This window comes from Erythrolamprus reginae, unplaced genomic scaffold (assembly GCF_031021105.1).
Source record: "Erythrolamprus reginae isolate rEryReg1 unplaced genomic scaffold, rEryReg1.hap1 scaffold_141, whole genome shotgun sequence".
NCBI lineage: Eukaryota > Metazoa > Chordata > Lepidosauria > Squamata > Dipsadidae > Erythrolamprus > Erythrolamprus reginae.
In genome coordinates, this window is record NW_027248549.1 from 119,489 (window position 1) to 138,976 (window position 19,488).

Consider the following 19,488-nt stretch of genomic DNA (forward strand, 5'->3'; position numbering starts at 1 on the left):
TAGCTGTCAGTTACCCGATTGGCTAAGCCGCAAGTGGGCAGGCGCAGAACCACAGACAGCCCGTTGGCCAGCAATTCCCTCGCCAGGACTTCAAAGCCATCTGGAGAGGCGATTTCTCAAGACTGCGGCCGGCAAGTCCTCTCTCTTTGCGCCTGCTTTGCGATTCAAGTGGACTCGGGTGCTTCCTCCCCAAAGGGTTTCCCCAGGCGCTGGGAGTCTCCGGTGCCGGGACCGCGGTTTCCAGAGGAAATTAATAATAATAATAATAATAATAATAATAATAATAATAATAATAATAATAATAATAAAACCGAAAGCGCGTGTTTCCCGCTCATTAGAAGAGAAACAAACAAGCGTCCGGTAGGGAGGGGCTTTCGGGGAGTCGCAGCACACGGGGCTGGCCGGGAGAAGGAGCTCGGGGGTCCTGCCACCACCGTCTCCCAAACAGCCTCCCCACCATTTCCCTCTGCCGGTGGGGGAGGGGGAGACTGAGAGTGGACAGGCCAGTTGGGGGCCTGAGAGAGCTGCGGGCCAAAGACCCGGTAGCTGAACGTGGGTAGGGGGACACGGCTGATCCCGGGGCGCCCAGTCCAAAGGCGCGTGGACCTTTCGCAGGTTGTCTCGCAGCGCGCTCCGCCACCCCCGGTGCTCAGTCCTGGGGAGATAGGCTGCTGCTGCGCGTGGGGAGGAAGAGGGCGCTTCTCCACGCCGCCTGCGCTTCCTCCTCCTCCGCCTCCTCCTCCTGGAGGCAGATTGGGCAACTTGGCCCCTCGGAGGGGGCGGGGGGCTCACCTGCCTCGCCTCTCGGGTCGGCCCTTACCCGGGCCTGGAAGGAGGCGGCGCTTCGGGGCTCCCGGCTTCGCTTGAGGCTTCGGCTCGGGAGCAGAGGAGGCGCAGGACGCGTGTCGGCAGCATGAGCCCCAAGAAGGCGGTGGTGGCGGCGCTGGGCGCGCTGTGCCTGGTGGCCGTGGCAGGGCTCATCCTGCTCTGCGTGCCCACCAAGGACGCGCGGGACCCGCCCGCCTACAAAGTAAGACGCGCGCGCAAATGCCCCGGCCACCGCGAGACCCCGGGCTCTCCGGGACTGGAAGCCAGCACCCGCCGCCGCCCTCCTGCGCCCCCCGCCCCCGATCTCTTTCGCCCCCTTTGCCGGAGCGCGCAGGAGCGGCGGGGGAGGGCGGGGGTCGGCCCCGGAGCCCCTCAAGTGGCGGGCAGGTGGGCGCGCGCTGGCTTGGGGCGCCGGAGCCGAGCGGACTTCCCTGGCCGGGCGGTGCTGAAAGCCCCCTTCTCGCCGTAGGGGACGGCGGCCTTCCACCTCTGGCCTCCGGGCTCCTGGGGGCGGCCCCGTTCCCGCAGAGGGTCCGGCTTTGGCCTCGCTCGGAGGCTGCGCCGCCCTGTCGGCCGGGGCGAAGGCCGTTTGCCGCTTGCAGCTCTGAGACCCCGCGGGGGGTTTCGGCTTCCTGCTGTTTTCTGAACGTGTTTGGCTGGCACGAGGTGGGGGGGGGGGGCGCTCGGGGAGCTGCAGGAAGCCGAAGGCGCGGGGGAGGGGAGCTTTTCCTGGGTGGCATTTTGGGGGGCGCAGACTGGCTGCGTCTTGCAAGCATCTCTTGGGGCCTCCCGACCTTTATATCCTGGCGGGGGCGGGGGGGCGAGGTGGAAGAGCGGCGAGAGAGGAGGCCGCTTGGCACGCGGGTCCGTGCCATCTTCCGCGCTAAGCTCACTCTCCGCTCATCCCGACGGAATGGAGAGCTTGGTGCCCCCCCTCCAGAAGGGAAGGGCGGTCTGGGGCAACCGTGGCCCGAATGCTGGGTCGTAGGGGCCCTTCCTTGGTGCCCCCAGGCCTAAATATTGCTCACTCTGTGCAAGATAGGCGGTCTCCGTCGCTGGGGGTTCTGCTTAGCGGGATGGGGGTCTTGGGGGAGAGAGAGAGTGAAGCTGGGGAGAAGGAAGGAGGAAGAGAGAAGGAGGGATGGAGAGAGAAAGAAAGAGAGAAGGAAGGAGAAAGGGGGAGGGAGAGAGAGAAAGGGGGAGAGAAAATGAGAGAGAAAGAGAGAGAAGGAAGGAGAAAGAGGGGAGGGAGAGAGAGAAAGAGAGAAGGAGGGGGGAAATGAGAGAGAGAGAGAGGAGGGGGAGAGAGAAAGAAAGAGAGAAGGAAGGAGAAAGAGGGGAGGGAGAGAGAGAGAGAAAGAGAGAAAAGGGGGAAGAGAATGAGAGAGAGAGGGGGGGGAGAGAGAAAGAAAGACAGGGAGAGAAGGGAGGGGTTGGGTCTGTCTTTATTTACAGAGGAATCAGAGCCCGCGATGATTTCACAGAATTACATAAGTGGAGACAATTATTCTCTACCCCCAAACAGCTTCCACGCTAAACTTGGAGGGAAACCTCTCATGGGGGGGTGGGGGGGCACCTACCTTTCTTTCCTTGAAGATTTCCTAACTTTTTAAATGCCCCTCCCCCACAACCCTTTTGTTTAAATTTTGTGGCCTAGAGCTCTCTCAGGTCTTTTGGACTGCAAACCCCATCAGTCCCGACCTGGGTGATGAGACTTGCAGGGCAGCAGGGTTGTGGAATGTTACTCTGATCTTTTGGCACTCACATTCCGCCAGGTCCTCCATGTGGACTGGATCCTTGGTTTTTTGTTGTTTTTTTTAAAAAAAGCTGCTTTGCCTCCGTGCTCCACCCAATATGGCAGCCTTCCCGGTGGGATTCTGGGAGCTCCGGTCTGGGTGCCAAGGGGGGCATTGGGAAGCGGGCCGATGGGCGGCTTGGCACCTGCATCAGACATTGCCAAACCGGTTTGTGACTGGCAGGTTCCGGTGCGTGGATCAGCCTGCAATTCTGGGCGCATGGCAGTGGCTCTTTCTCCTGTGCCAGGAGGGAAGCCCCCATTGAGGGGGGAGGGAAGGGTCCTTGCCCGGGATACCACCAGTCGGGTTAATCGTGATCAAGGGCAGCTTGGCCCCAGGACAAGAGAAGGAAAACCCTGCCTGGTGAATGATTGATTGATTGATTTTTATCTATCTATCTATCTATCTACCTACCTCCCTACCTACCTGCCCTTCTCCAGGGGACTCAGGGCTGGAGTCAGTACAAAAATACAAAATATAAAGGAACCCAATACAAATCTAAAAACCCCATCGATTAAAAACCATGCATATAAATCCAATCACGATCCAATCCGAGGGAAAGAATGTCCCCGAGGGGGGGGGTTGACTCTTCCATCACTTCTCCCAAGCTTTGTGGGGGGGGGGGTCTTCCAAAGGGGGCTGCTGTGAATTCTGGGCTTTCAATTCCAGGACTTCTCCTGGGTGGGAAGGGAAGCCCCCGGGCCCTGCAGCCCTCTACCTGAGCATTGAAGGCTGCAGGAGGAGCAACCTGCTTGGGAGCTCCGAAGGGAAGAGGGTCACTGGGACCCTCCTCAGAGTCAGGACGTGGGGCTAACCAACCATGGGACCGACCCCATTGCTGGGGGGCCGCCCGCCGGGGGCTCTGGGTTTGTGGGAGGGCATTTCCGACCCTCCTCATTACCTTGTAGGGCAGGAACAGGGGCGCTTTCTGACCGGCACGTCTCGGAGGCCAAAATAGCAGGTAGCAGGGTCAGGCCGGGTGGGAGGAGGCCCCGAAAGACCCCCAGAGCTCATGGGAGCCGTGCAACTGGCTGTGCCATTGGGGGGGGCACGGGCTTGTCCCTCACTGAATCCTTTCTGGCTTCTCCTGCCGCTTCAGGTTTCAGCCCCTCCCTGCGCTGGGAATCCCAGGGACAGAGGCGCCTGCCCCCCGCACGTCTCTCCAGGCCCCGAAAGACCCCCGGAGCCCACGGGAGCTGCCCAGGAGGGCAGTGGGTGTGGGGTGCGCTCGTGCGTGCGGCTGGGCCAACGTGCTTGGGCCTCCCATGTCACACCCCACACCCTGGTTGCGCCTCCCACATTTATTGCTTCTTGAATCCCTGGGGGACTCTGGGGGGGGGGGGCTGCCAGCACATTGAAATGCTGTGGATCAGCTTCTTCATGGGGGGGAGGGAGGGGGCCACTCATTCCAGCAGGTTCCTCCTGTGCAGAAGCCCTTCCGTCTCTTAGGAAAGGGGGGGGCTGCCCCAGGGCTTGTGGGGGGTGGGGGGCATTGCTTGTGTCCTGCTCTGCTGGCTTGGAATTGGTCCAGAATTCGAGCCCCAGAATTGATCTGAGTTGCCCAAAGCGCAGAACCCCCCTCCCTCCTTGAAGGGCTTCTGGCTTCTCCAGCGCTTCAGATTTCACACACACACACACACACACACACACACACACACACACACACGAGCTGGGAGCCCTGCGGAGGTGCCAAGTGTGACTTCATTGCCTCCGGAACAAGACCATGAGCCCCCCTGACTCTGCGTCCACCGACTCTCCAAGGAAACAAGTGAATGGTTTTGTTCCTTGGGTGGAATCCAGGAGGGAGGATGAAGAGTCCAGCTGGGGATGGGATGGGGGGGAGTGGGGGAGGTGGGCAGTGCTGGGTCAGTCCTGCTTCGAGGGAGGTCTCGGGGGACAGAGCCCTGTCCTTCTCCGGCTCCAAACTCAGGAGGGCTGGTCGTGCCAAGGGCCCCCAAGCCTTGTTTCCCTGGCGATGGGCACCTCCTCTGGGGAGTGGGGGGGGTCGACCCCCACCCCCCTCACCTCAACCAGGGAAGGCAGCAGGAGGGCTCTGCGTGTGTGGAGGCAGAGATGCCCATTTCAGGAGCGGTCTCCTCAGAGAGCTGGCCCAAGGCCAGTTTTGCTTGCTTGGAGTGGTTTGAATTGGTTCTTCCTCCTGGGAGCATCCCCGGAGTAACTGTTAAGGAACACAAATATTACAGAAGTATTGACTCTCTGGACTTAATCTCCAGAGGATCCACTTCCTGGAGGAGGCCTGGAGTTATTCGGACTTTGCATTATCTTAGATGAGGGTCCTTGGCATGTAAGAGATAAGAAAATTATGTAACATTGTAGAAGAGATGATATTCTTCAGTTTGAATACTGTTATAAAGTATTCTATTAGTATTCTAATGTATTCTACTATATAAAGAGTCCTCCAGGTCTAGGAGTTGGGTGGCATATAAATTAATGAAAGAAAGAAAGAAAGAAGGAAGGAAGGAAGGAAGGAAGGAAGTTAGGAAGGAAAGAAGGAAGGAAGGAAGTTAGGAAGGAAAGAAGGAAGGAAGGAAGGAAGGAAGGAAGGAAGGAAGGAAGGAAGGAAGGAAGGAAGGAGGCCAGGCTAGAAAGGCCCTGATTAATAGCAAGGCAATAGAGGTAAGAAAGAGCTGTGGGCAGCCATAGATAAACCTGTCAGAGATGCTGTCGCTTACGGATTAGCTTGATCGGGGTCTGTGAAGGATGCGGGGGGGGGGGGGTATTTGGGGGGCCAGCTAGGGACTGTTAAGTGCAATGCTTTTGAAATTTTAGGTGTGGCTTCTGGCTCAAACCTCCATTTTAAGACTAGGCTGGAACAGTGGTGACAAACCCTTTTTGGTTTGCGTGTGAAATTGGGGGGGGGGCAGCGCATGCACATTCCAACAACCATAATTTTATGCGCAAACACACCCCCATGCATGTGATCACACCACCACTCTGCTCCTGACACACGATGCCAGGCCCGTTTTTCACTTTCCCCGGGTTTCAGGTCCTTTCTAGCAGCCTGGGGGGGCACCAAACGGCCTCCCCCCCACCCCAAGAGGCCTTGCGGAGGCCAGGGATGGCCCCCACCCCCTCCAGAGGCAGGAAGCAGCCTCTTTCCCGGCTCCCAATGGGCCCACAAGGCCTGAAAAGCAGCGCACGCCGAACCTGAGCTCCTGAGCCCACCGATGCGGCTCCACGTGGCCCTTGTGCCACAGGTTCACCCTCCGTGGGCTAAAAGACCCACCGCTCTTTGCAAGCTGCAATTTCCTTTCAATAAATACTCTTTGTTTTTGATCAATCCACGTTACTTTCCTTGGCTGAAGTTGTTTCCAACAGGACGGAGCCAAGAGCTTTATGAGGGCGGTGACATGTTGAAACAGGAGGAGGGGGAGGAAGAAGAAGAATGCTGGGCTGCCCCCCTGTTCGAGGGGAGGGCCAGGAGAGAAAACACACACACGGACAAACAGACCGACCCGTGTGTGAGGGCCCTTGACTTCTCTGGCTGCTCTGAGCAACCTGGGTGTATCTTCAGAGGGAAGACTGTTCCCTTTGGGGTCCAACCCAAGGCAGAGAGGGACGGTCTGTCGCCCACGTGCCACCACTGGAGGTGGCATTTCCTCCTTAAAGGATGAGGGGTTCACCAGGCACTCACTTTGGGGGTGTCTGCTGAAGGGGGGGGCTGTATCTTCCCCAAGGGAGACACCAGCCTCGTGGGGGGGGGAGGTTTTCACCAGGGGAGCTCCAGCCGCTCTCCACCCCACTGTCGCTCGTATCTCTTCCACCTTCTCCGGATGCTGAAGAGGCCACAGCACAGCGCACCCAAAGGTTGCCGCCAACTCAGTGCCATTTCCATGCACGTGTGCGAGAGAGGGAGAAGTGAAAGTGGTGGTGGGAGGCGGTGTGTGTGTGTGTGTGACTCAGCCCCTGCCTGTGTTTGGGGCTTGAATTGTCTCTGCAGTTATAATGAATGGCTATTTCCTGTGGCCTAGATCCTTTTCACCCAATAATGGCCAGATGGTTGTGCAACCCAGAAGATCCTTCTCCCCCGACCTCTGCGTGGACCCCCCTCCACCCAAATCTAGCTCCTCTGGGGGCCGTGGGGGGGGGAGGGAGGAGGCGGCAGCAGCAGCTGAGAAATGTTTTGTGCAAGCAGGAAGTTCCCTGCGTCGCGAGTGCAGCGTCTCCAGGGGGATGAAACGTCGAAAGGGGGCGAGCGGCAGAGGGCAGAACCCACAGATTATTGTCAAGGCATCAGAGTGCGCAAACCGGCGTTTAATGTTCTCTGTGGGGTGGGAACAAAGGGGCAGGCATGAGCACGCCAACATGCCCACCCCCCCTGCCCTAATGTTCCCACGGACCCAGACCATCCCGTGTAGATATCTTTATACTTTTACTGTAATCGCATCCATGTTTGACAATAAATAAACCAGAAGGTTGTGGGGAAAGGCAGGTGGGTGTCACGACTGGGGTCCGAGCAATGCAAGTAGCCCACAGATCTAGGAGTCCGAACAGCCCAGACCAGTCGTGGGATTCCTTCCTCCTCTGCATTGTGGGACAATCTGACCAGGAAGGGATCAATATATCACAGGTCACAGCTAGGAATCCGACCCCACCCCCAGCCTCTCTGCCCCCCCTCACCGCATTCCTCTCTTTTGAAATCCCTCAGAATGTGGTCAAGCCTTCTGGTTGTTGCCTTGGAATGCACTGGCTCTAAATTGTGGGTCAACCGGAGCACTTTTTAGGTGTGTGTGAATCTCTCTGAGATTCTTGGGCCACACTGACCAGGTCCTGAGGCTGGACTCTAGTAAGGAGGTGACTGCTCTCGGTCCAGTTTGACCATTCAAGGTTTCCAGAGGGGCCTCCAGACAGGGAAGTGGACCAACTGGCTGTAGAGTGTGAAGATATGGGGGCAGGGATTTATTTTATTTATTTTCTTTTGTCCATACGTATTGGTGGTATACAAAAATATAACATTTATGTAGGTGATACTAGCAAGAGAGAAACATGGGGACAGGGGACGGAAGGCAGGCTGGTGCACCCATGCAGGCCCCTTGCTGACCTCTTAGGAATCGGGAAAGGTCACCAGGGCAGCAAGGACCGGTTTTAGGGAAGCCGCCCTTGCTATCAAGGAGGGGCTGCCCCAGAGTTAGAACATCTGGGAGGACCGGCTCAGGGTTCCAGGGCGGGACAGGAGGGTCCTGGCTGCAGAGAAGGAAGCCTCCATAGGGAGAGATGAGGAGGGTCCTCCTGCCAGGGGAAACTTGGCAAGACCCTCCAAGGGCAGGAGGGCCTGCCAATCACCATGGCAGACACGGAAATATTTGCACTTTGTAGTGATTAGTTTGTCAAACGTGTACAAGGAAGAAGGTGTCAATATAAACATGGATATGAACGAAAGAAACAAGCGCAAATCAATGGGGCCAGTAGGACCGGGATGGGAGGCACGCTGGTGCGCTTGTCCACGCCCCCTTTGCAGACCCCTGAGGAATGGGGGCAGCTGTGTGGGTGGAGGAGGGAACAGCAGACTCCGGTGGAGCATTCCAGATGTTGTGGCCTTTGGAGCATGAAAGAAAGGGGGCGCTCTCTCTTCCCTTGGCTTCATACTTGGGCTCATTGGTCTCAAGGCTGCAGAATGGGGGACTTGGGGGTCCCGGATTCTTCATGAAGTCTGGGAGGGGTCTTCCAGGGAGGGGGCAGAGGAAAGCGAGGTGCCCCCGCCACCGAGAAGCCTCTTTGCCAGAAACTGAAAACGTGTTGGCCCATTGTGGGGTTCATAGCCGCCCAGAGACCCTGGAGACTTGGGTGGCATATAAATGAGATTAATTAATAAATGAATAAACATTTTGGTTTGTGACTTACGGGATGGGTGGGCGTCTCCGAGGGCTGATCAGGTTGTTGCTTGTAGCGAAGGGCTCGTTCCCGTGTCTCGCCCTACAAATTTCTCCACCTGGAGCTGTAAATATTTGGCAGGCTTGCAAAAACGTTTAGCCCGAGTCCTGCCAGGTTCTGACTCAGGCCGCTTTCCTGTGTGTAGCTGGGCTGAATACGTGTGTTCTGCAGATCATGGGAGTCTGGCCAACGCTTGTTTTGCTCAACTTGTGAAAAGCATTGTTTGCCTGCCCTCTCCCCCTGCCACACAAATCCCCAAAAGTCCCCTCCCCTTGGTGGGAGAAGACCCTCCTGGGGTCTTTGGGGGCTGCAGACCTGCGAGAGTGGCCGTGGAGTCAAGGAGCCTTTTGGCACCGCCTGCCACTCCGTGACCAGCTTGTGCCGGCCCGGTTTTGCTCTGTCCTCCTGCTGCTGAAGCTCCAGTTCCAGAGAGGAGCTTTGCCGGATTCCTCTGGTGGGGGGCTCAGGGGGTCTCCTGATCCTGCAATTGTGGCCAGCAGAGGAGAGACCCCTCCCCTTGCTCAAAAGGCTTTATGGAAGGGGCTGGAGAGAAAGAAGTCCCCTCGTGCAGGTGGTGGCTTCTGCTCACCTTCGCTCCCAGTCCAGGATCGTGCCACAAGTGTGACATTTCTGCACACACACACACAAGTGTAGCAAGCATGTGCGCGCCCTCGTTGCTCCTGGGTTAGTTTTCACTTAGACTTGGCTCCAGTGGACGGATTCCAAGGCGGAGGGCCAGCTGGGCATCACTGCTGCTTCGGTGAACTGGTAGGAGGGAATTCCTGCTGACCGTTCTGGAGACCTGGTCCGAAGCGGCAGGAACCCCCCTCTGCCTCGCCCCAAATAGACAGGGGCCTGCTTGGCTTTTGGGGGAGGGGGATTCCAAGCCGATGGCTAGAGAGGCAGCCTGGCTGAGCTGAAGGGAAGTGGGGTCTGCTCACTCCCCCCCAGGACCAGCCCACAGGGAAGACGGGTGTGCGCAGAAGTACAAACCACAAGTCATACATAAATAACAGAGATCCTGTTTCAGCCCCAGGTGAAGGCAAAAGCCTCCGATGACAGACAGAGACAAAGGGTGAAAGCCGTGTTGCACAACCCAGAATAACAAAAGGCTGCAGGATGCGGGGAGCTGAGGCAGGAAGAAGGGGGGAGGATCTCGGCAGCAGGATCCTGCTCAGCCCAGCTCTCTTTGGGGGTCCTGTGCCCAAAGGGGCCTGCGAGGGGGCTGTCCTGTCTCAGCCAGGGCTCCCCCCAGCCTCCCTGCTGCTGTACCTTAGCAGAAGCCCCTGACTGAAAGCAGGATGTGGGTCTGGGGGGGGGGGCACGGGTGGCCCAGGGGCTTCCCAGAGGTCAGGGATGAGCAGATTTTGCACCCCAGTCTTCAGGCGGGTCCTGAACAGCTGCACAAGAAAAATTGGGGTGGGGGGCTTTGCTCATGCTGCTTGAAGTTTCCAGTACTGGAAACTGGGCTGTGAAATAATTGACTGACCCCTCGCATCCTGGACACAAATTGTTTCAACTCCTACCTTCAGAACGTTGCTACAAAGCACTGCACAACAAGACAACTAGACACAAGGACAGTTTTTCCCCCGAACGCCATCACTCTGCTAAACAAATTATTCCCTCCACACTGTCAAAACTATTTACTAAGTCTGCACTACTATTAATCTTCTCATCATTCCCATCCTCCATCTCCTCCCACAAGTGACTGTATAACTGATGCTTCTATCATTACAACTGTAAATAAGGTACAATGCCTATTTGTACCTTATGTCTCATGACAATCATTAAGTGTTGTAACTTAGGATTCTTGACCAACTTATCTTTTCTTTTATGTACACTGAGAGCATGTGCACCAAAACAAATTCCTTGACCAATAAAGATAATTCTACTCTACTCTGTTCTCTAGTCTATTCCCTGCCAAGGGCTTTGGTCAGTGCAAGACACATCACCTTGTATCCCCCAACTCCTGTCTGTCCAGGGCAGAGCTCTTCAGATTGGCCACTTGAAGACTTGTGGACTTCAACTCCTAGAATTATCCTGCCAGCATAGAGTTGAAGTCCACAAGTCTTCAAGTGGCCAATCTGAAGAGCTCTGCCCTGGACAGACAGGAGTTGGGGGATACAAGGTGATGTGTCTTGCACTGACCAGAGCCCCTTGCAGGGGTTGTCAGGTTTGTGGAGCCCTTGTCCTGGGTGTCTCCAGCCCAAACAGGGGGACCTATTTGATGTTTCTTCCTTCCCCTCCCCTGTTCAGTATGGGATCGTCTTGGATGCAGGGTCTTCCCACACCGCCATGTTTGTCTACAAATGGCCGGCCGACAAGGAGAACGAGACGGGGATTGTCAGCCAGCACAGCGACTGCCACGTGAAGGGTAAGCAGGCTGGGGGCTCTGCAGCCCCTCCCCTGTGGTTTGTGGAAGGGGGCTGTGGGTGGGAGGAGAGTTTGCCCTCAGAGTCCCCTAAATGTTGCTGAAAGCACCGGAGCGGAGGGGTCCCTTCGTCCCCAGCACTGGGAGGGGGCATAGAGGGTTTACTCTGCCACCCCCATCCAGAGCCCCTTCTGGGCATGGCATAACAGGGGCCCCTCCAGGTGTGGAAGAGCCCGGTTTGGGCTGTGGGGACGCCAGGGGGGCCGGTGTGATCCTGTTCCTGGGGGAGGCGAATTCCCGGGTGACGGCTGGGGCTCCATTCTGCGCTTTGGGCAGAGCCAGGGCGTTTGGGGGTTCTTTCCTCCTTAGTTCCGTTTCTTTTCCCCGCTGGGCATCAGACAAGGCGCTGGCAGGGCCCACCTGGCGGAAGGCTGTGGGAGGGAGGCCCGGGGGTTCCTCTGGGGGGAGGGAGGCAGGCCAGGACGGGAGCTGTCCCAGCCAGGGGGAGGCCGTGCCAAGGGCCACGCTGGCTCTTTCCGGGCAGCCGGCAGGGGCTGAGGCCTTTGCAGCAGAGCCCCCTTTCCCAGACCGGCCTTTTCCAGACCAAATTAGGGGCCGAATTCCCAGCACACACCTGGAGGGGAGGGGAGGGCAGTGCCAGGAAGTAGAACCTGGGGTGAGTCAAGCTGTGTCCTGGGTCAGCAAGTCCTTCCAGGTTTCTCTTGGCTGCTGAAATAGCTTCTTCCCTTCCCTGCCTGGCGAGAGACCCCCCCCCTTCCACTGGGTGTGCTGGTCAGGCTCTCCCTCTGCCTGGAGGGGCATCCCGCCCGCCTGGCACTCAGGGTGGATGGATTTTTCAGGAGACGGCATCTCAAGCTACTCTGCGGACCCACCGGCAGCTGGGCAGAGCTTGGTAGCCTGCCTTGACCAGGCCTTGCAGGACGTCCCAAAGGAGAGGCACGGCATCACCCCCCTCTACCTGGGGGCCACGGCGGGCATGCGGCTGCTGAAGTAAGTCTGGGCTGGCTTCCACCCCCAACGCGGAGACCCCACTCCCCGGCCTCAGGGGGGGGCAGAGCTTGGCCATCCCCTCCCCCCTCCAGCTGGCGAAGGTAGCCGTGTCCTTGCAATTCGTCCCAGCCATCCTTCACCTGGGGAAGGACCAATTCTCACCCCCCCCAGACACAATGTTTACACACTAAATCTCTGTATCCCCCCCCCCGTGGCCCTTTCCAGCGAGTGGGCAGCCCCAGGACCCTCCGGCAAAGGAGGGGGGCCACGCTGGGAACATGAAGAAAGGCCCCTTTCTCTGCCCCTGCAGACCCTCCCCCCTTTGTGTAAATAGTTGTGAGCAGGAGGGGTGGGAGGAGCTGGGACAAAATAAAGGGGGTGGGTGGGTGGGGCCCCTCCTCCAAACAAGAGGGGCTGTCTGGGCTGCTGAGGCTCACCCCCATTCTCCCTGCCAATCCCCCTTCATTCATGCTCCGGGTTTACAAGGCATGAAAACATTCACGGAGCTGCCCTGTTCCCCCCCAAAGAAAGCAGCCCCCCAGTAACATGCGCAGTCGGGCTTTTGAGTGCATGGCAATAAGGCCAAGTGGTTATTTCAGGGTTCAAAAAATATAAGACAGGGACTTATTTTGGGGGGAAACATAGCTTTTCTCTGTCGCTCTTGCGCCATGTTCCTTCCTTCCCTTCTTCCTTCCTTTTTTCCATCGTTCCTCCCTTCCCTCCCTGTCCTTTCCTCCTTCTGTCTTTCTGTCTACCCTGTTTTCCCCAAAATAAGGCCTCCTCCCCTGATAATCAGCCCAGTCAGACTTATTTCAGGGTTCAATAAATATATATATGATAGGATCTTATTTTGGGGGGTGGGGAACATGGTAGAGGGGGAAGAATCATGCAGCCTCAAGGTGGATGGTGACCAGCCCAGCGGCACCAAGACCTGAAAGAGACCAGGAAGGCAATTCCAGAGAGGGTCAACCCTAGCCTGGCTCAAGTCATAAAGCATTTCATTGTGTGTATGTGTGTGTGTAGCATTTCTAACTCACAGGCTTCAGACCGCGTCCTTGAAGCTGTGACGGCCACGCTGAAGAAATACCCCTTTGACTTCCGGGGGGCCCGGATCCTGAGTGGGGAGGACGAGGGCTTGTTCGGCTGGGTCACCGCCAACTACCTGATGGAGAACTTCATCAAGGTGGGCCCGCCTTTCCCTTCCTTTGCTCTTCCTCCCAGTGGTGCGCCATTGGCCGGTCTTGCTCTGACCTCAGCGCAGGATCGCAGCCCGATTGGCCAGGGGTTGAGCCCATGACATCACACAGAAGGCCTGCCTTGCCTTCTCTCCAAATGGGTGAACCGTGCGGTCAGGGAAAGCGAGTAGGACGCTTGGCTGCATAGCTGGAGATATCACTAGCAGGAAGAGGGAGATTGTGATCCCGCTGTATAGAGCGCTGGTGAGACCACATTTGGAATAATACTGTGTCCAGTTCCGGAGACCTCACCTACAAAAAGAGATGGATCAAATTGAACGGGTCCAAAGACGGGCGACAAAAATGGTGGAAGGTCTTAAGCACAAAACATATCAGGAAAGACTTCATGAACTCCATCTGTCTAGTCTGCAGGACAGAAGGAAAAGGGGGGACATGATCGAAGCATTTAAATATGTTCAAGGGTTAAATAAGGTCCAGGAGGGAAGTGTTTTTCATAGGAAAGTGAACCCAAGAACAAGGGGTCACAATCTGAAGTCAGTTGGGGGAAAGATCAGAAGCAACGTGAGAAAATATTATTTGACTGGAAGAGTAGTAGATGCTTGGAACAAACTTCCAGCAGACGTGGTTGGTCAATCCACAGTCACTGAATTCAAACCTGCCTGGGATAAACATGGATCCATCCTGAGATAAAATACAGGAAATAGTAGAAGGGCAGACTAGATGGACCAGGGGGACTTTTTCTGCCGTCAGTCTTCTAGGTTTCTTCTATGTTTCTCCCCAGTACGGCTGGATCGGCCGGTGGATCCGCCCCAAGAAGAGGACGGTGGGGGCCATGGACTTGGGCGGGGCCTCCACGCAGATCACCTTTGAGACCACAGCGGCCCCCGAGACCCCCGGCAGCCAGGTGACCCTGAAGCTGTACGGGCAGCCCTACAAAGTCTACACCCACAGCTTCCTCTGCTATGGCATGAACGAGATCCACACCAGGCTGAAGTCCAAGGTCCTGAAGGTAAGGCCGGGATTGGGCCCCGCAGGTCAGTGGGGGCTGCCGAGGGCCCCCTCCGCTGCAATGGGTGTGTGTGTGCGGGGTTCCCCCTCCTCTCCCTCCTGCTTCCCTTCTCTCTTTCCCTGGCAGGCAAAAGCTTACGCCCTCCGCCTGGAGAGCCCCTGCTGGCCCCAGGGGTTCAAGCAGAGCTTCCCCATGGAGAGCGTCTACGGGTCGCCCTGCGTCCACCTCGAGAAGCCACCCAACTACTTCCCCACAGCCATGGTGAACATGAGCGGCTCTGGGGACCCCGCCCAGTGCTTGGCCCACGCGGAGAGCCTCTTCCAGTTCGCGGGCTGCTCCTACTCCAGCTGCTCCTTTGACGGGGTCTTCCAGCCCCCCGTGGAGGGGGACTTCATCGTGAGTCTCGCCCTGTGTGTGTGCGTGTGTGTCTTGGGGCAGCGGCTGGAACTGAAGCCATGAAGCTGTGGGGGCTCCAACACTGGCGGGTTTCAAAGAGAGACAGGACAGTAGTTTGGCTGACGTGGTCCAGGGGCTCCGGCTCTCACAGGGGGCTGGGCTAGAAGACCTCCCAGGTCCCTTCCAGCTCTCTTATTAGGTTATTTCCCCTCCCTCTCTTGGCAAGGATGGCGCGCTACTGCCCCCGTGTGGGAGAAAAGTGGCATGACACCCCTTTTCCATTTCCACGTGGGGCAGGCGAGGCTCTGGTCATTCTTATGCCACCGGTTCCCTGCTTGCCTGACTTTAGTGTGATTCTGCGTTTTTTAAAGTCGAGTCTTCCTCAAATTGGATTCATCCCTGGGGCAGTAATGCAGAAGTGGGGCACCCTGTTGCTTTTGTGAATTCTTGTACAACTGCCTAGATTCAGCTACACCCCCCTATAGACCAAATCCCCCCCCTTCTTTAAGAGAACGTAAGAACTTAAGAAGAGCCCTGCTGAATCAGGCCAAAGTCCATCAAGCCCATCATTCTGTATCCCACAGTGGCCCCCAATTGTCCAGGGGGATCTTGAACAGAAGGAGAAGGCAAGACCCTCCCTTTCCCCTGACCCCCAACCAATGGGACCCAAGGGAACCCTGCCTGCCTCCACCAACACAGAGGCGGCACATGGACATCCGTTTCAATCATCACCTATGATACACTCGGCATCCCTGAATCTGTCTAATGCTGCCTTGAAGATAATTCAGTTTGGGCTGGCACCTGCTCCCCCCTTCTGAAATATTTATTTATTAGTCTTACTTATGTCCTGCCCAACTCTCAAGCGGCTGAACTCTGGGCAGCTGAAGTGAGATATTATTTGTTTGTTTATTTGATTTTTATGCCACCCTACTCCTTAGACTCAGGGCAGCTTACAACATATTAGCAATAGCACTTTTTTTAACAGAGCCAGGCTATGGCCCCCACAATCCGGGATATAGTGTCCTATATATTGGACTGTGTTTTACAATGTATTGGCCCCATTGGAAATGTCCCTTTAAGGATCTTAAGCCAATGGCTCATTTGTCTTCTTCTCCCCTCTTAAAGGCCTTCTCCGCATTTTTCTACACGGTGGATTTCCTGCGGTCAGTGATGAAAAGACAAGTAGCCACTCCAAGTGACCTCAGAGAAGGCGCGGAGGCCATCTGCAGCACCCCCTGGAGTGAGGTGGGTTTGTGCCCCTGAACCCTCCGTCTCTTCCGTCAACCAAGGCCCAAACCCTTTCAGCTCTGCTGGGCATCTCTCGGTCCCCCATCCCACCAGGAACATAGACCTGAAATCCTTCTTTAAAAAATGGGCTTAAACCTGAATTGAAACGAAGCGGAGAGTGCAGTGGCTCCTGGGTTGGACGAGAGCTGGTGGCTTCATCTGGTCTCCTGCCAGCTCCAGACCAGGCCTACCACCTCACAGGTCAGTTGGGAGAATTCAGAAGGGCAAGGTGGAGCCATGGCCATTTCCTTCACGTAGCTGCAAAAGGAGGAGTCCAGTGCCCTTCGTATCTCAAAGGAGCACCAGGCTGGATTCCACCCACACGTCTGGGGCAGAAGACGTTTCATTGCCCTTAGTTGGAGGAACGTGGGCTGGGACAATAACGTCCATCACCAAAGGCAAAAGGCAGCAGGAGAAAAAAGGGCTCAGAAGCAGAGAGGAGCAGTGGAGATGGAGGGGGGCTCAGGAGGATTTGGGGGAAGAACCCCTGAAAATATAGACTGCCCAACAATGAAGTGCAGATGAACCCTCCAAAACAGTCTCTATGACCGAATAAAGACTTGATGAAGAAGAACCAACCTGGGAATGGAAGTGGAACAAGTAGTTTGTGATGTCAGTGTGTGTGTGAATAATGTTCTTATCATCATGAAATGGGGGGGGGAGATAAAGTGTGTCTGTCTCTGGAGGGAGGGGGGGTGATAGCAGCTGCTCCTCCGAAGGCCGATGTCCAGCCTGGGTGTCTCTTTTTGATGCTCCTTCCAGCTGCTCAAGAAGGCGCCAAAGCTGGAGGCCCACTTGCAGAACTACTGCGCGATGGCCACCTTCGTCTCGCTGCTGCTCCCCCGGGGCTACTCGTTCAGCAACTCCACCTTCCCCAACGTAGCCTTCCAGCAGAAGGTGAGGCTCCCCTGGGCTGCGCTGCGGGTGGAGGCATTCGGACCTGGGCTTCCTACACAAACTGCAAACGGGGTCCCCAAACCCCTCTTTTTATTCCAACGGCTGTGGATTATGTTCATTCCCAACTGTAATTAGTCCCAAACAGTGTTAATTAGTCCGACAGAACTAGGCTCCCAGAGTCTTTCGGAAGGAGGCTGATAAGCACCAACCTTTATCTCTCTTGGCACGCTGCCAAGGGCCTAATTGGCAAGGAGCTTTGTGTGGCCAGACGAAAACACGGAGTCAGAACGGAGCTTCTGGCCAGAATTGAACTAAGTTGCTTCCTGCGATGAGCCCTTCCGTGTGCTCCACTTTTGGGAGGGGCCAATCATCTCCTAGCCTTACTCCCTAGTAGCCCTTTTCCTCTGTAGTTGTTCTTGCCTTCTGGCAGCTCTGCGCATATGTGCATTGGAGACAGGCCTCCTGTTTCCTCTGTCACCCTCTGGAGACCCCGGAGTCAGCACAGAACTCCCCGATGGCCCTGGTTCCCTCTCTGCCTCGTACACAGAGCCTTCTCCAGGCCTGGCCCAGGTTCCTCCCCAGCCTCCTCGCTGTCCGATTCAGCAGGCTGCTGGTGGACCCCAACAGGCGGAGGGTTCTGCAGTGGATGTGGGTCAGCTCAGCGGTGGATCCAGAGAGCAGCCTCCGGATTGGGGCCTGCAAGCCAAGGGGGTCTTTGTGCAATTGTGCTTTTCCCGCTTTTTCAGGCCGGCGACACGACCATCGGCTGGGCCCTGGGCTACATGCTGAACCTGACCAACATGATCCCGGCGGAGGAGCCCAGCTTCCGGAAGAGCACCGACTTCGGCCCCTGGGTCGGCCTCATCCTCCTCTTTGTCGCCATCCTTCTGGGCAGCCTGCTCAGCATCTTCTGCCTGCTGAAGTCCTCCAAGGGGCGGGGGGCAGTGTAGACCAGCCCTCTCCTGCCCCGCCTTCCCTGGTCACGCACTGGGACCGCCAGCCTTTTGCCAAAACTCAGGAAGGAAGACACCAGAACAAACGGAAGAACCCACTCTCCACGGGTGGTGGGCGTGTGCAGCTCAACCCCTTGCCTGCCTCCTTTTTCCTTCCTGGGGGGCCACGAGCATCCCCCCCCGCCCCCTTCAAGAAAAAGGTGCTGCCGTTGACCAGGAGAGCTTTCTTCCTGCTTTGTTGACAGACTCAGGAATTTCCAAACCTCTCGGCCCAACAAGACGCTGCCCCTCCCCCCAGGACAAAAGACCTTGGGAGGAAATACTGTGGATGTCAGAAGGAGTGACAAGCCCCCCCCCCCCGAGTCCTACTGCCTCTCAGCAGACACCAGCCGCCTTCAGAAACGGGGGTCCCTTAACACTCCAATGTGTTTGTCCCAAATCTGTACTACGGAAACTTTAATGGGTCCCAGAAGTCCCCGCTGGACTCAGGTCCTTCACTGGGGGTGGGGGTGGGGAATCACTTAGCCCAATGGTTCCAGACTTTGGGTCGGGGTCTTTTGAGGCAGCCACGTGGAGTTCTGTCAGCCACAACTGCGGGGACTTTCATTTATGTACAACCCAGGTGTGACCTGGCTTAGCTTTTGGGGAGCCCCCTCTTTTAGGGGGACGGAAAGCCTTTAGCTCTGTTGCTGATAGGAACTTCTCCTTTTCCGCTTAGTCCATCAAGGGGAGCCCCTCTCCCTCCTCCACTGAGCCCCTAAATCAAAGCCCATGGCGGGAACAAGGCCTCCTTTGGTGTTTTCCTTGGCAGAGCGGGGGCCTGGGTCCCCCCCAACCTCCGGGAATCTTTTCCAGAAGCCAGGAGAAGAATTCCTTTGCTCCCCCCCCCAAAGTCTCTGTGTTCTTCTGGGGTGACAGCCATCAATCAGAAAATAAGGATAATCCACAGCTGAATTTATATTTTTCTACCTTTATTCTTCCTAGGAATAGATCAGAAAATAATGGGGTTTTCTTCTGAGCTGACGTTTGCCCCCTAACAGTTGTTTCCCGCCCCACGTCTTTGAACTGGAGATGAAGTCAGGAGAACTGTTTTTACTTTAATAGCACTGCATTATATATTTTTTTAAACCAACATTATCCGGGATTTGGGGAAGGGTTGGGGTTTGTTTTTGCCACTATCTTGATAGTGCAACAATATTAAAATTTCCTATTCTTGGCTTCTGCAAAAAATATATATTTTCAGGGTGGGCAGAAAAATGCCCCCAGCACTGCAAACTGGGGGTAGGAAGGAGGCAGGTGGGTTTTTTAAAGAAAATGAAGTGCGGGTGGTGGTGTTTAGTCCTCTTGACCCCTTCTTGGCTGCCTCTTGTCTTGATCCTCAGTGGCCACCAGTTCCCTGCGTTTTTCCTTGGTGCCTCTGGCCCTGGGTCCTATTGTGCCTGTTTCCCATGTAAAGAAAACCCAGTGATTCTGGCCTTAAAGAAATCATAATAAAAGCTCGCTTAGTGACTGACCCGGTTGGTCCATTTCACTGGCAAAGCCTTTGACCTCTGGTCCAGCATCTGATCCTGGTTTGTTTGTTTTGTCAAGTAGGTTGCAAATATACAAAGATATAACGGGGTTTATCTACACGATGCTAGTCAGAGAGAGAGACATTGAGGACAGGGGAGGGTGGGGCACGTATGCATGGCCCCTCGCTGACCTCTGAGGAACCGGGAGGGGTGGGCAGTGGAGGGTTAGCAGGTGAGGATACTACAGAGTCAGGTAGTGAGTTCCAGGCATCAACCACTCGGTTGCTAAGGTCGTATTTTGTTTGATCTGCAACTGCAGCTGTTGCCCTCCTGGGCCCCAC

The 19,488-nt window shown here is 56.2% G+C and overlaps 1 protein-coding gene across 1 annotated transcript; it reads left to right on the forward strand.

Moving 5' to 3' along the window:
* The first annotated feature begins 828 nt into the window (after window positions 1-828).
* Window positions 829-19,149, forward strand: LOC139155922 (ectonucleoside triphosphate diphosphohydrolase 2-like). Its single transcript, XM_070731298.1, has 9 exons — window positions 829-1,030; window positions 10,773-10,890; window positions 11,748-11,898; window positions 12,922-13,081; window positions 13,876-14,103; window positions 14,230-14,499; window positions 15,625-15,744; window positions 16,549-16,683; window positions 17,430-19,149. The coding sequence occupies exons 1-9, from the start codon at window positions 914-916 to the stop codon at window positions 17,631-17,633; spliced, it is 1,503 nt and encodes a 500-aa protein (XP_070587399.1). The 5' UTR covers window positions 829-913; the 3' UTR covers window positions 17,634-19,149.
* Window positions 19,150-19,488: the final 339 nt, after the last annotated feature.

Bases quoted from the DNA above. Each gene is read 5' to 3' on its own strand.
- LOC139155922 (XM_070731298.1), top strand. From the start codon at position 914: ATGAGCCCCAAGAAGGCGGTGGTGGCGGCGCTGGGCGCGCTGTGCCTG. The intron at 10,891-11,747 runs GTAAGCAGGCTG...TGGATTTTTCAG, and splicing joins CAGCGACTGCCACGTGAAGG to GAGACGGCATCTCAAGCTAC. The intron at 14,104-14,229 runs GTAAGGCCGGGA...TTTCCCTGGCAG, and splicing joins TGAAGTCCAAGGTCCTGAAG to GCAAAAGCTTACGCCCTCCG.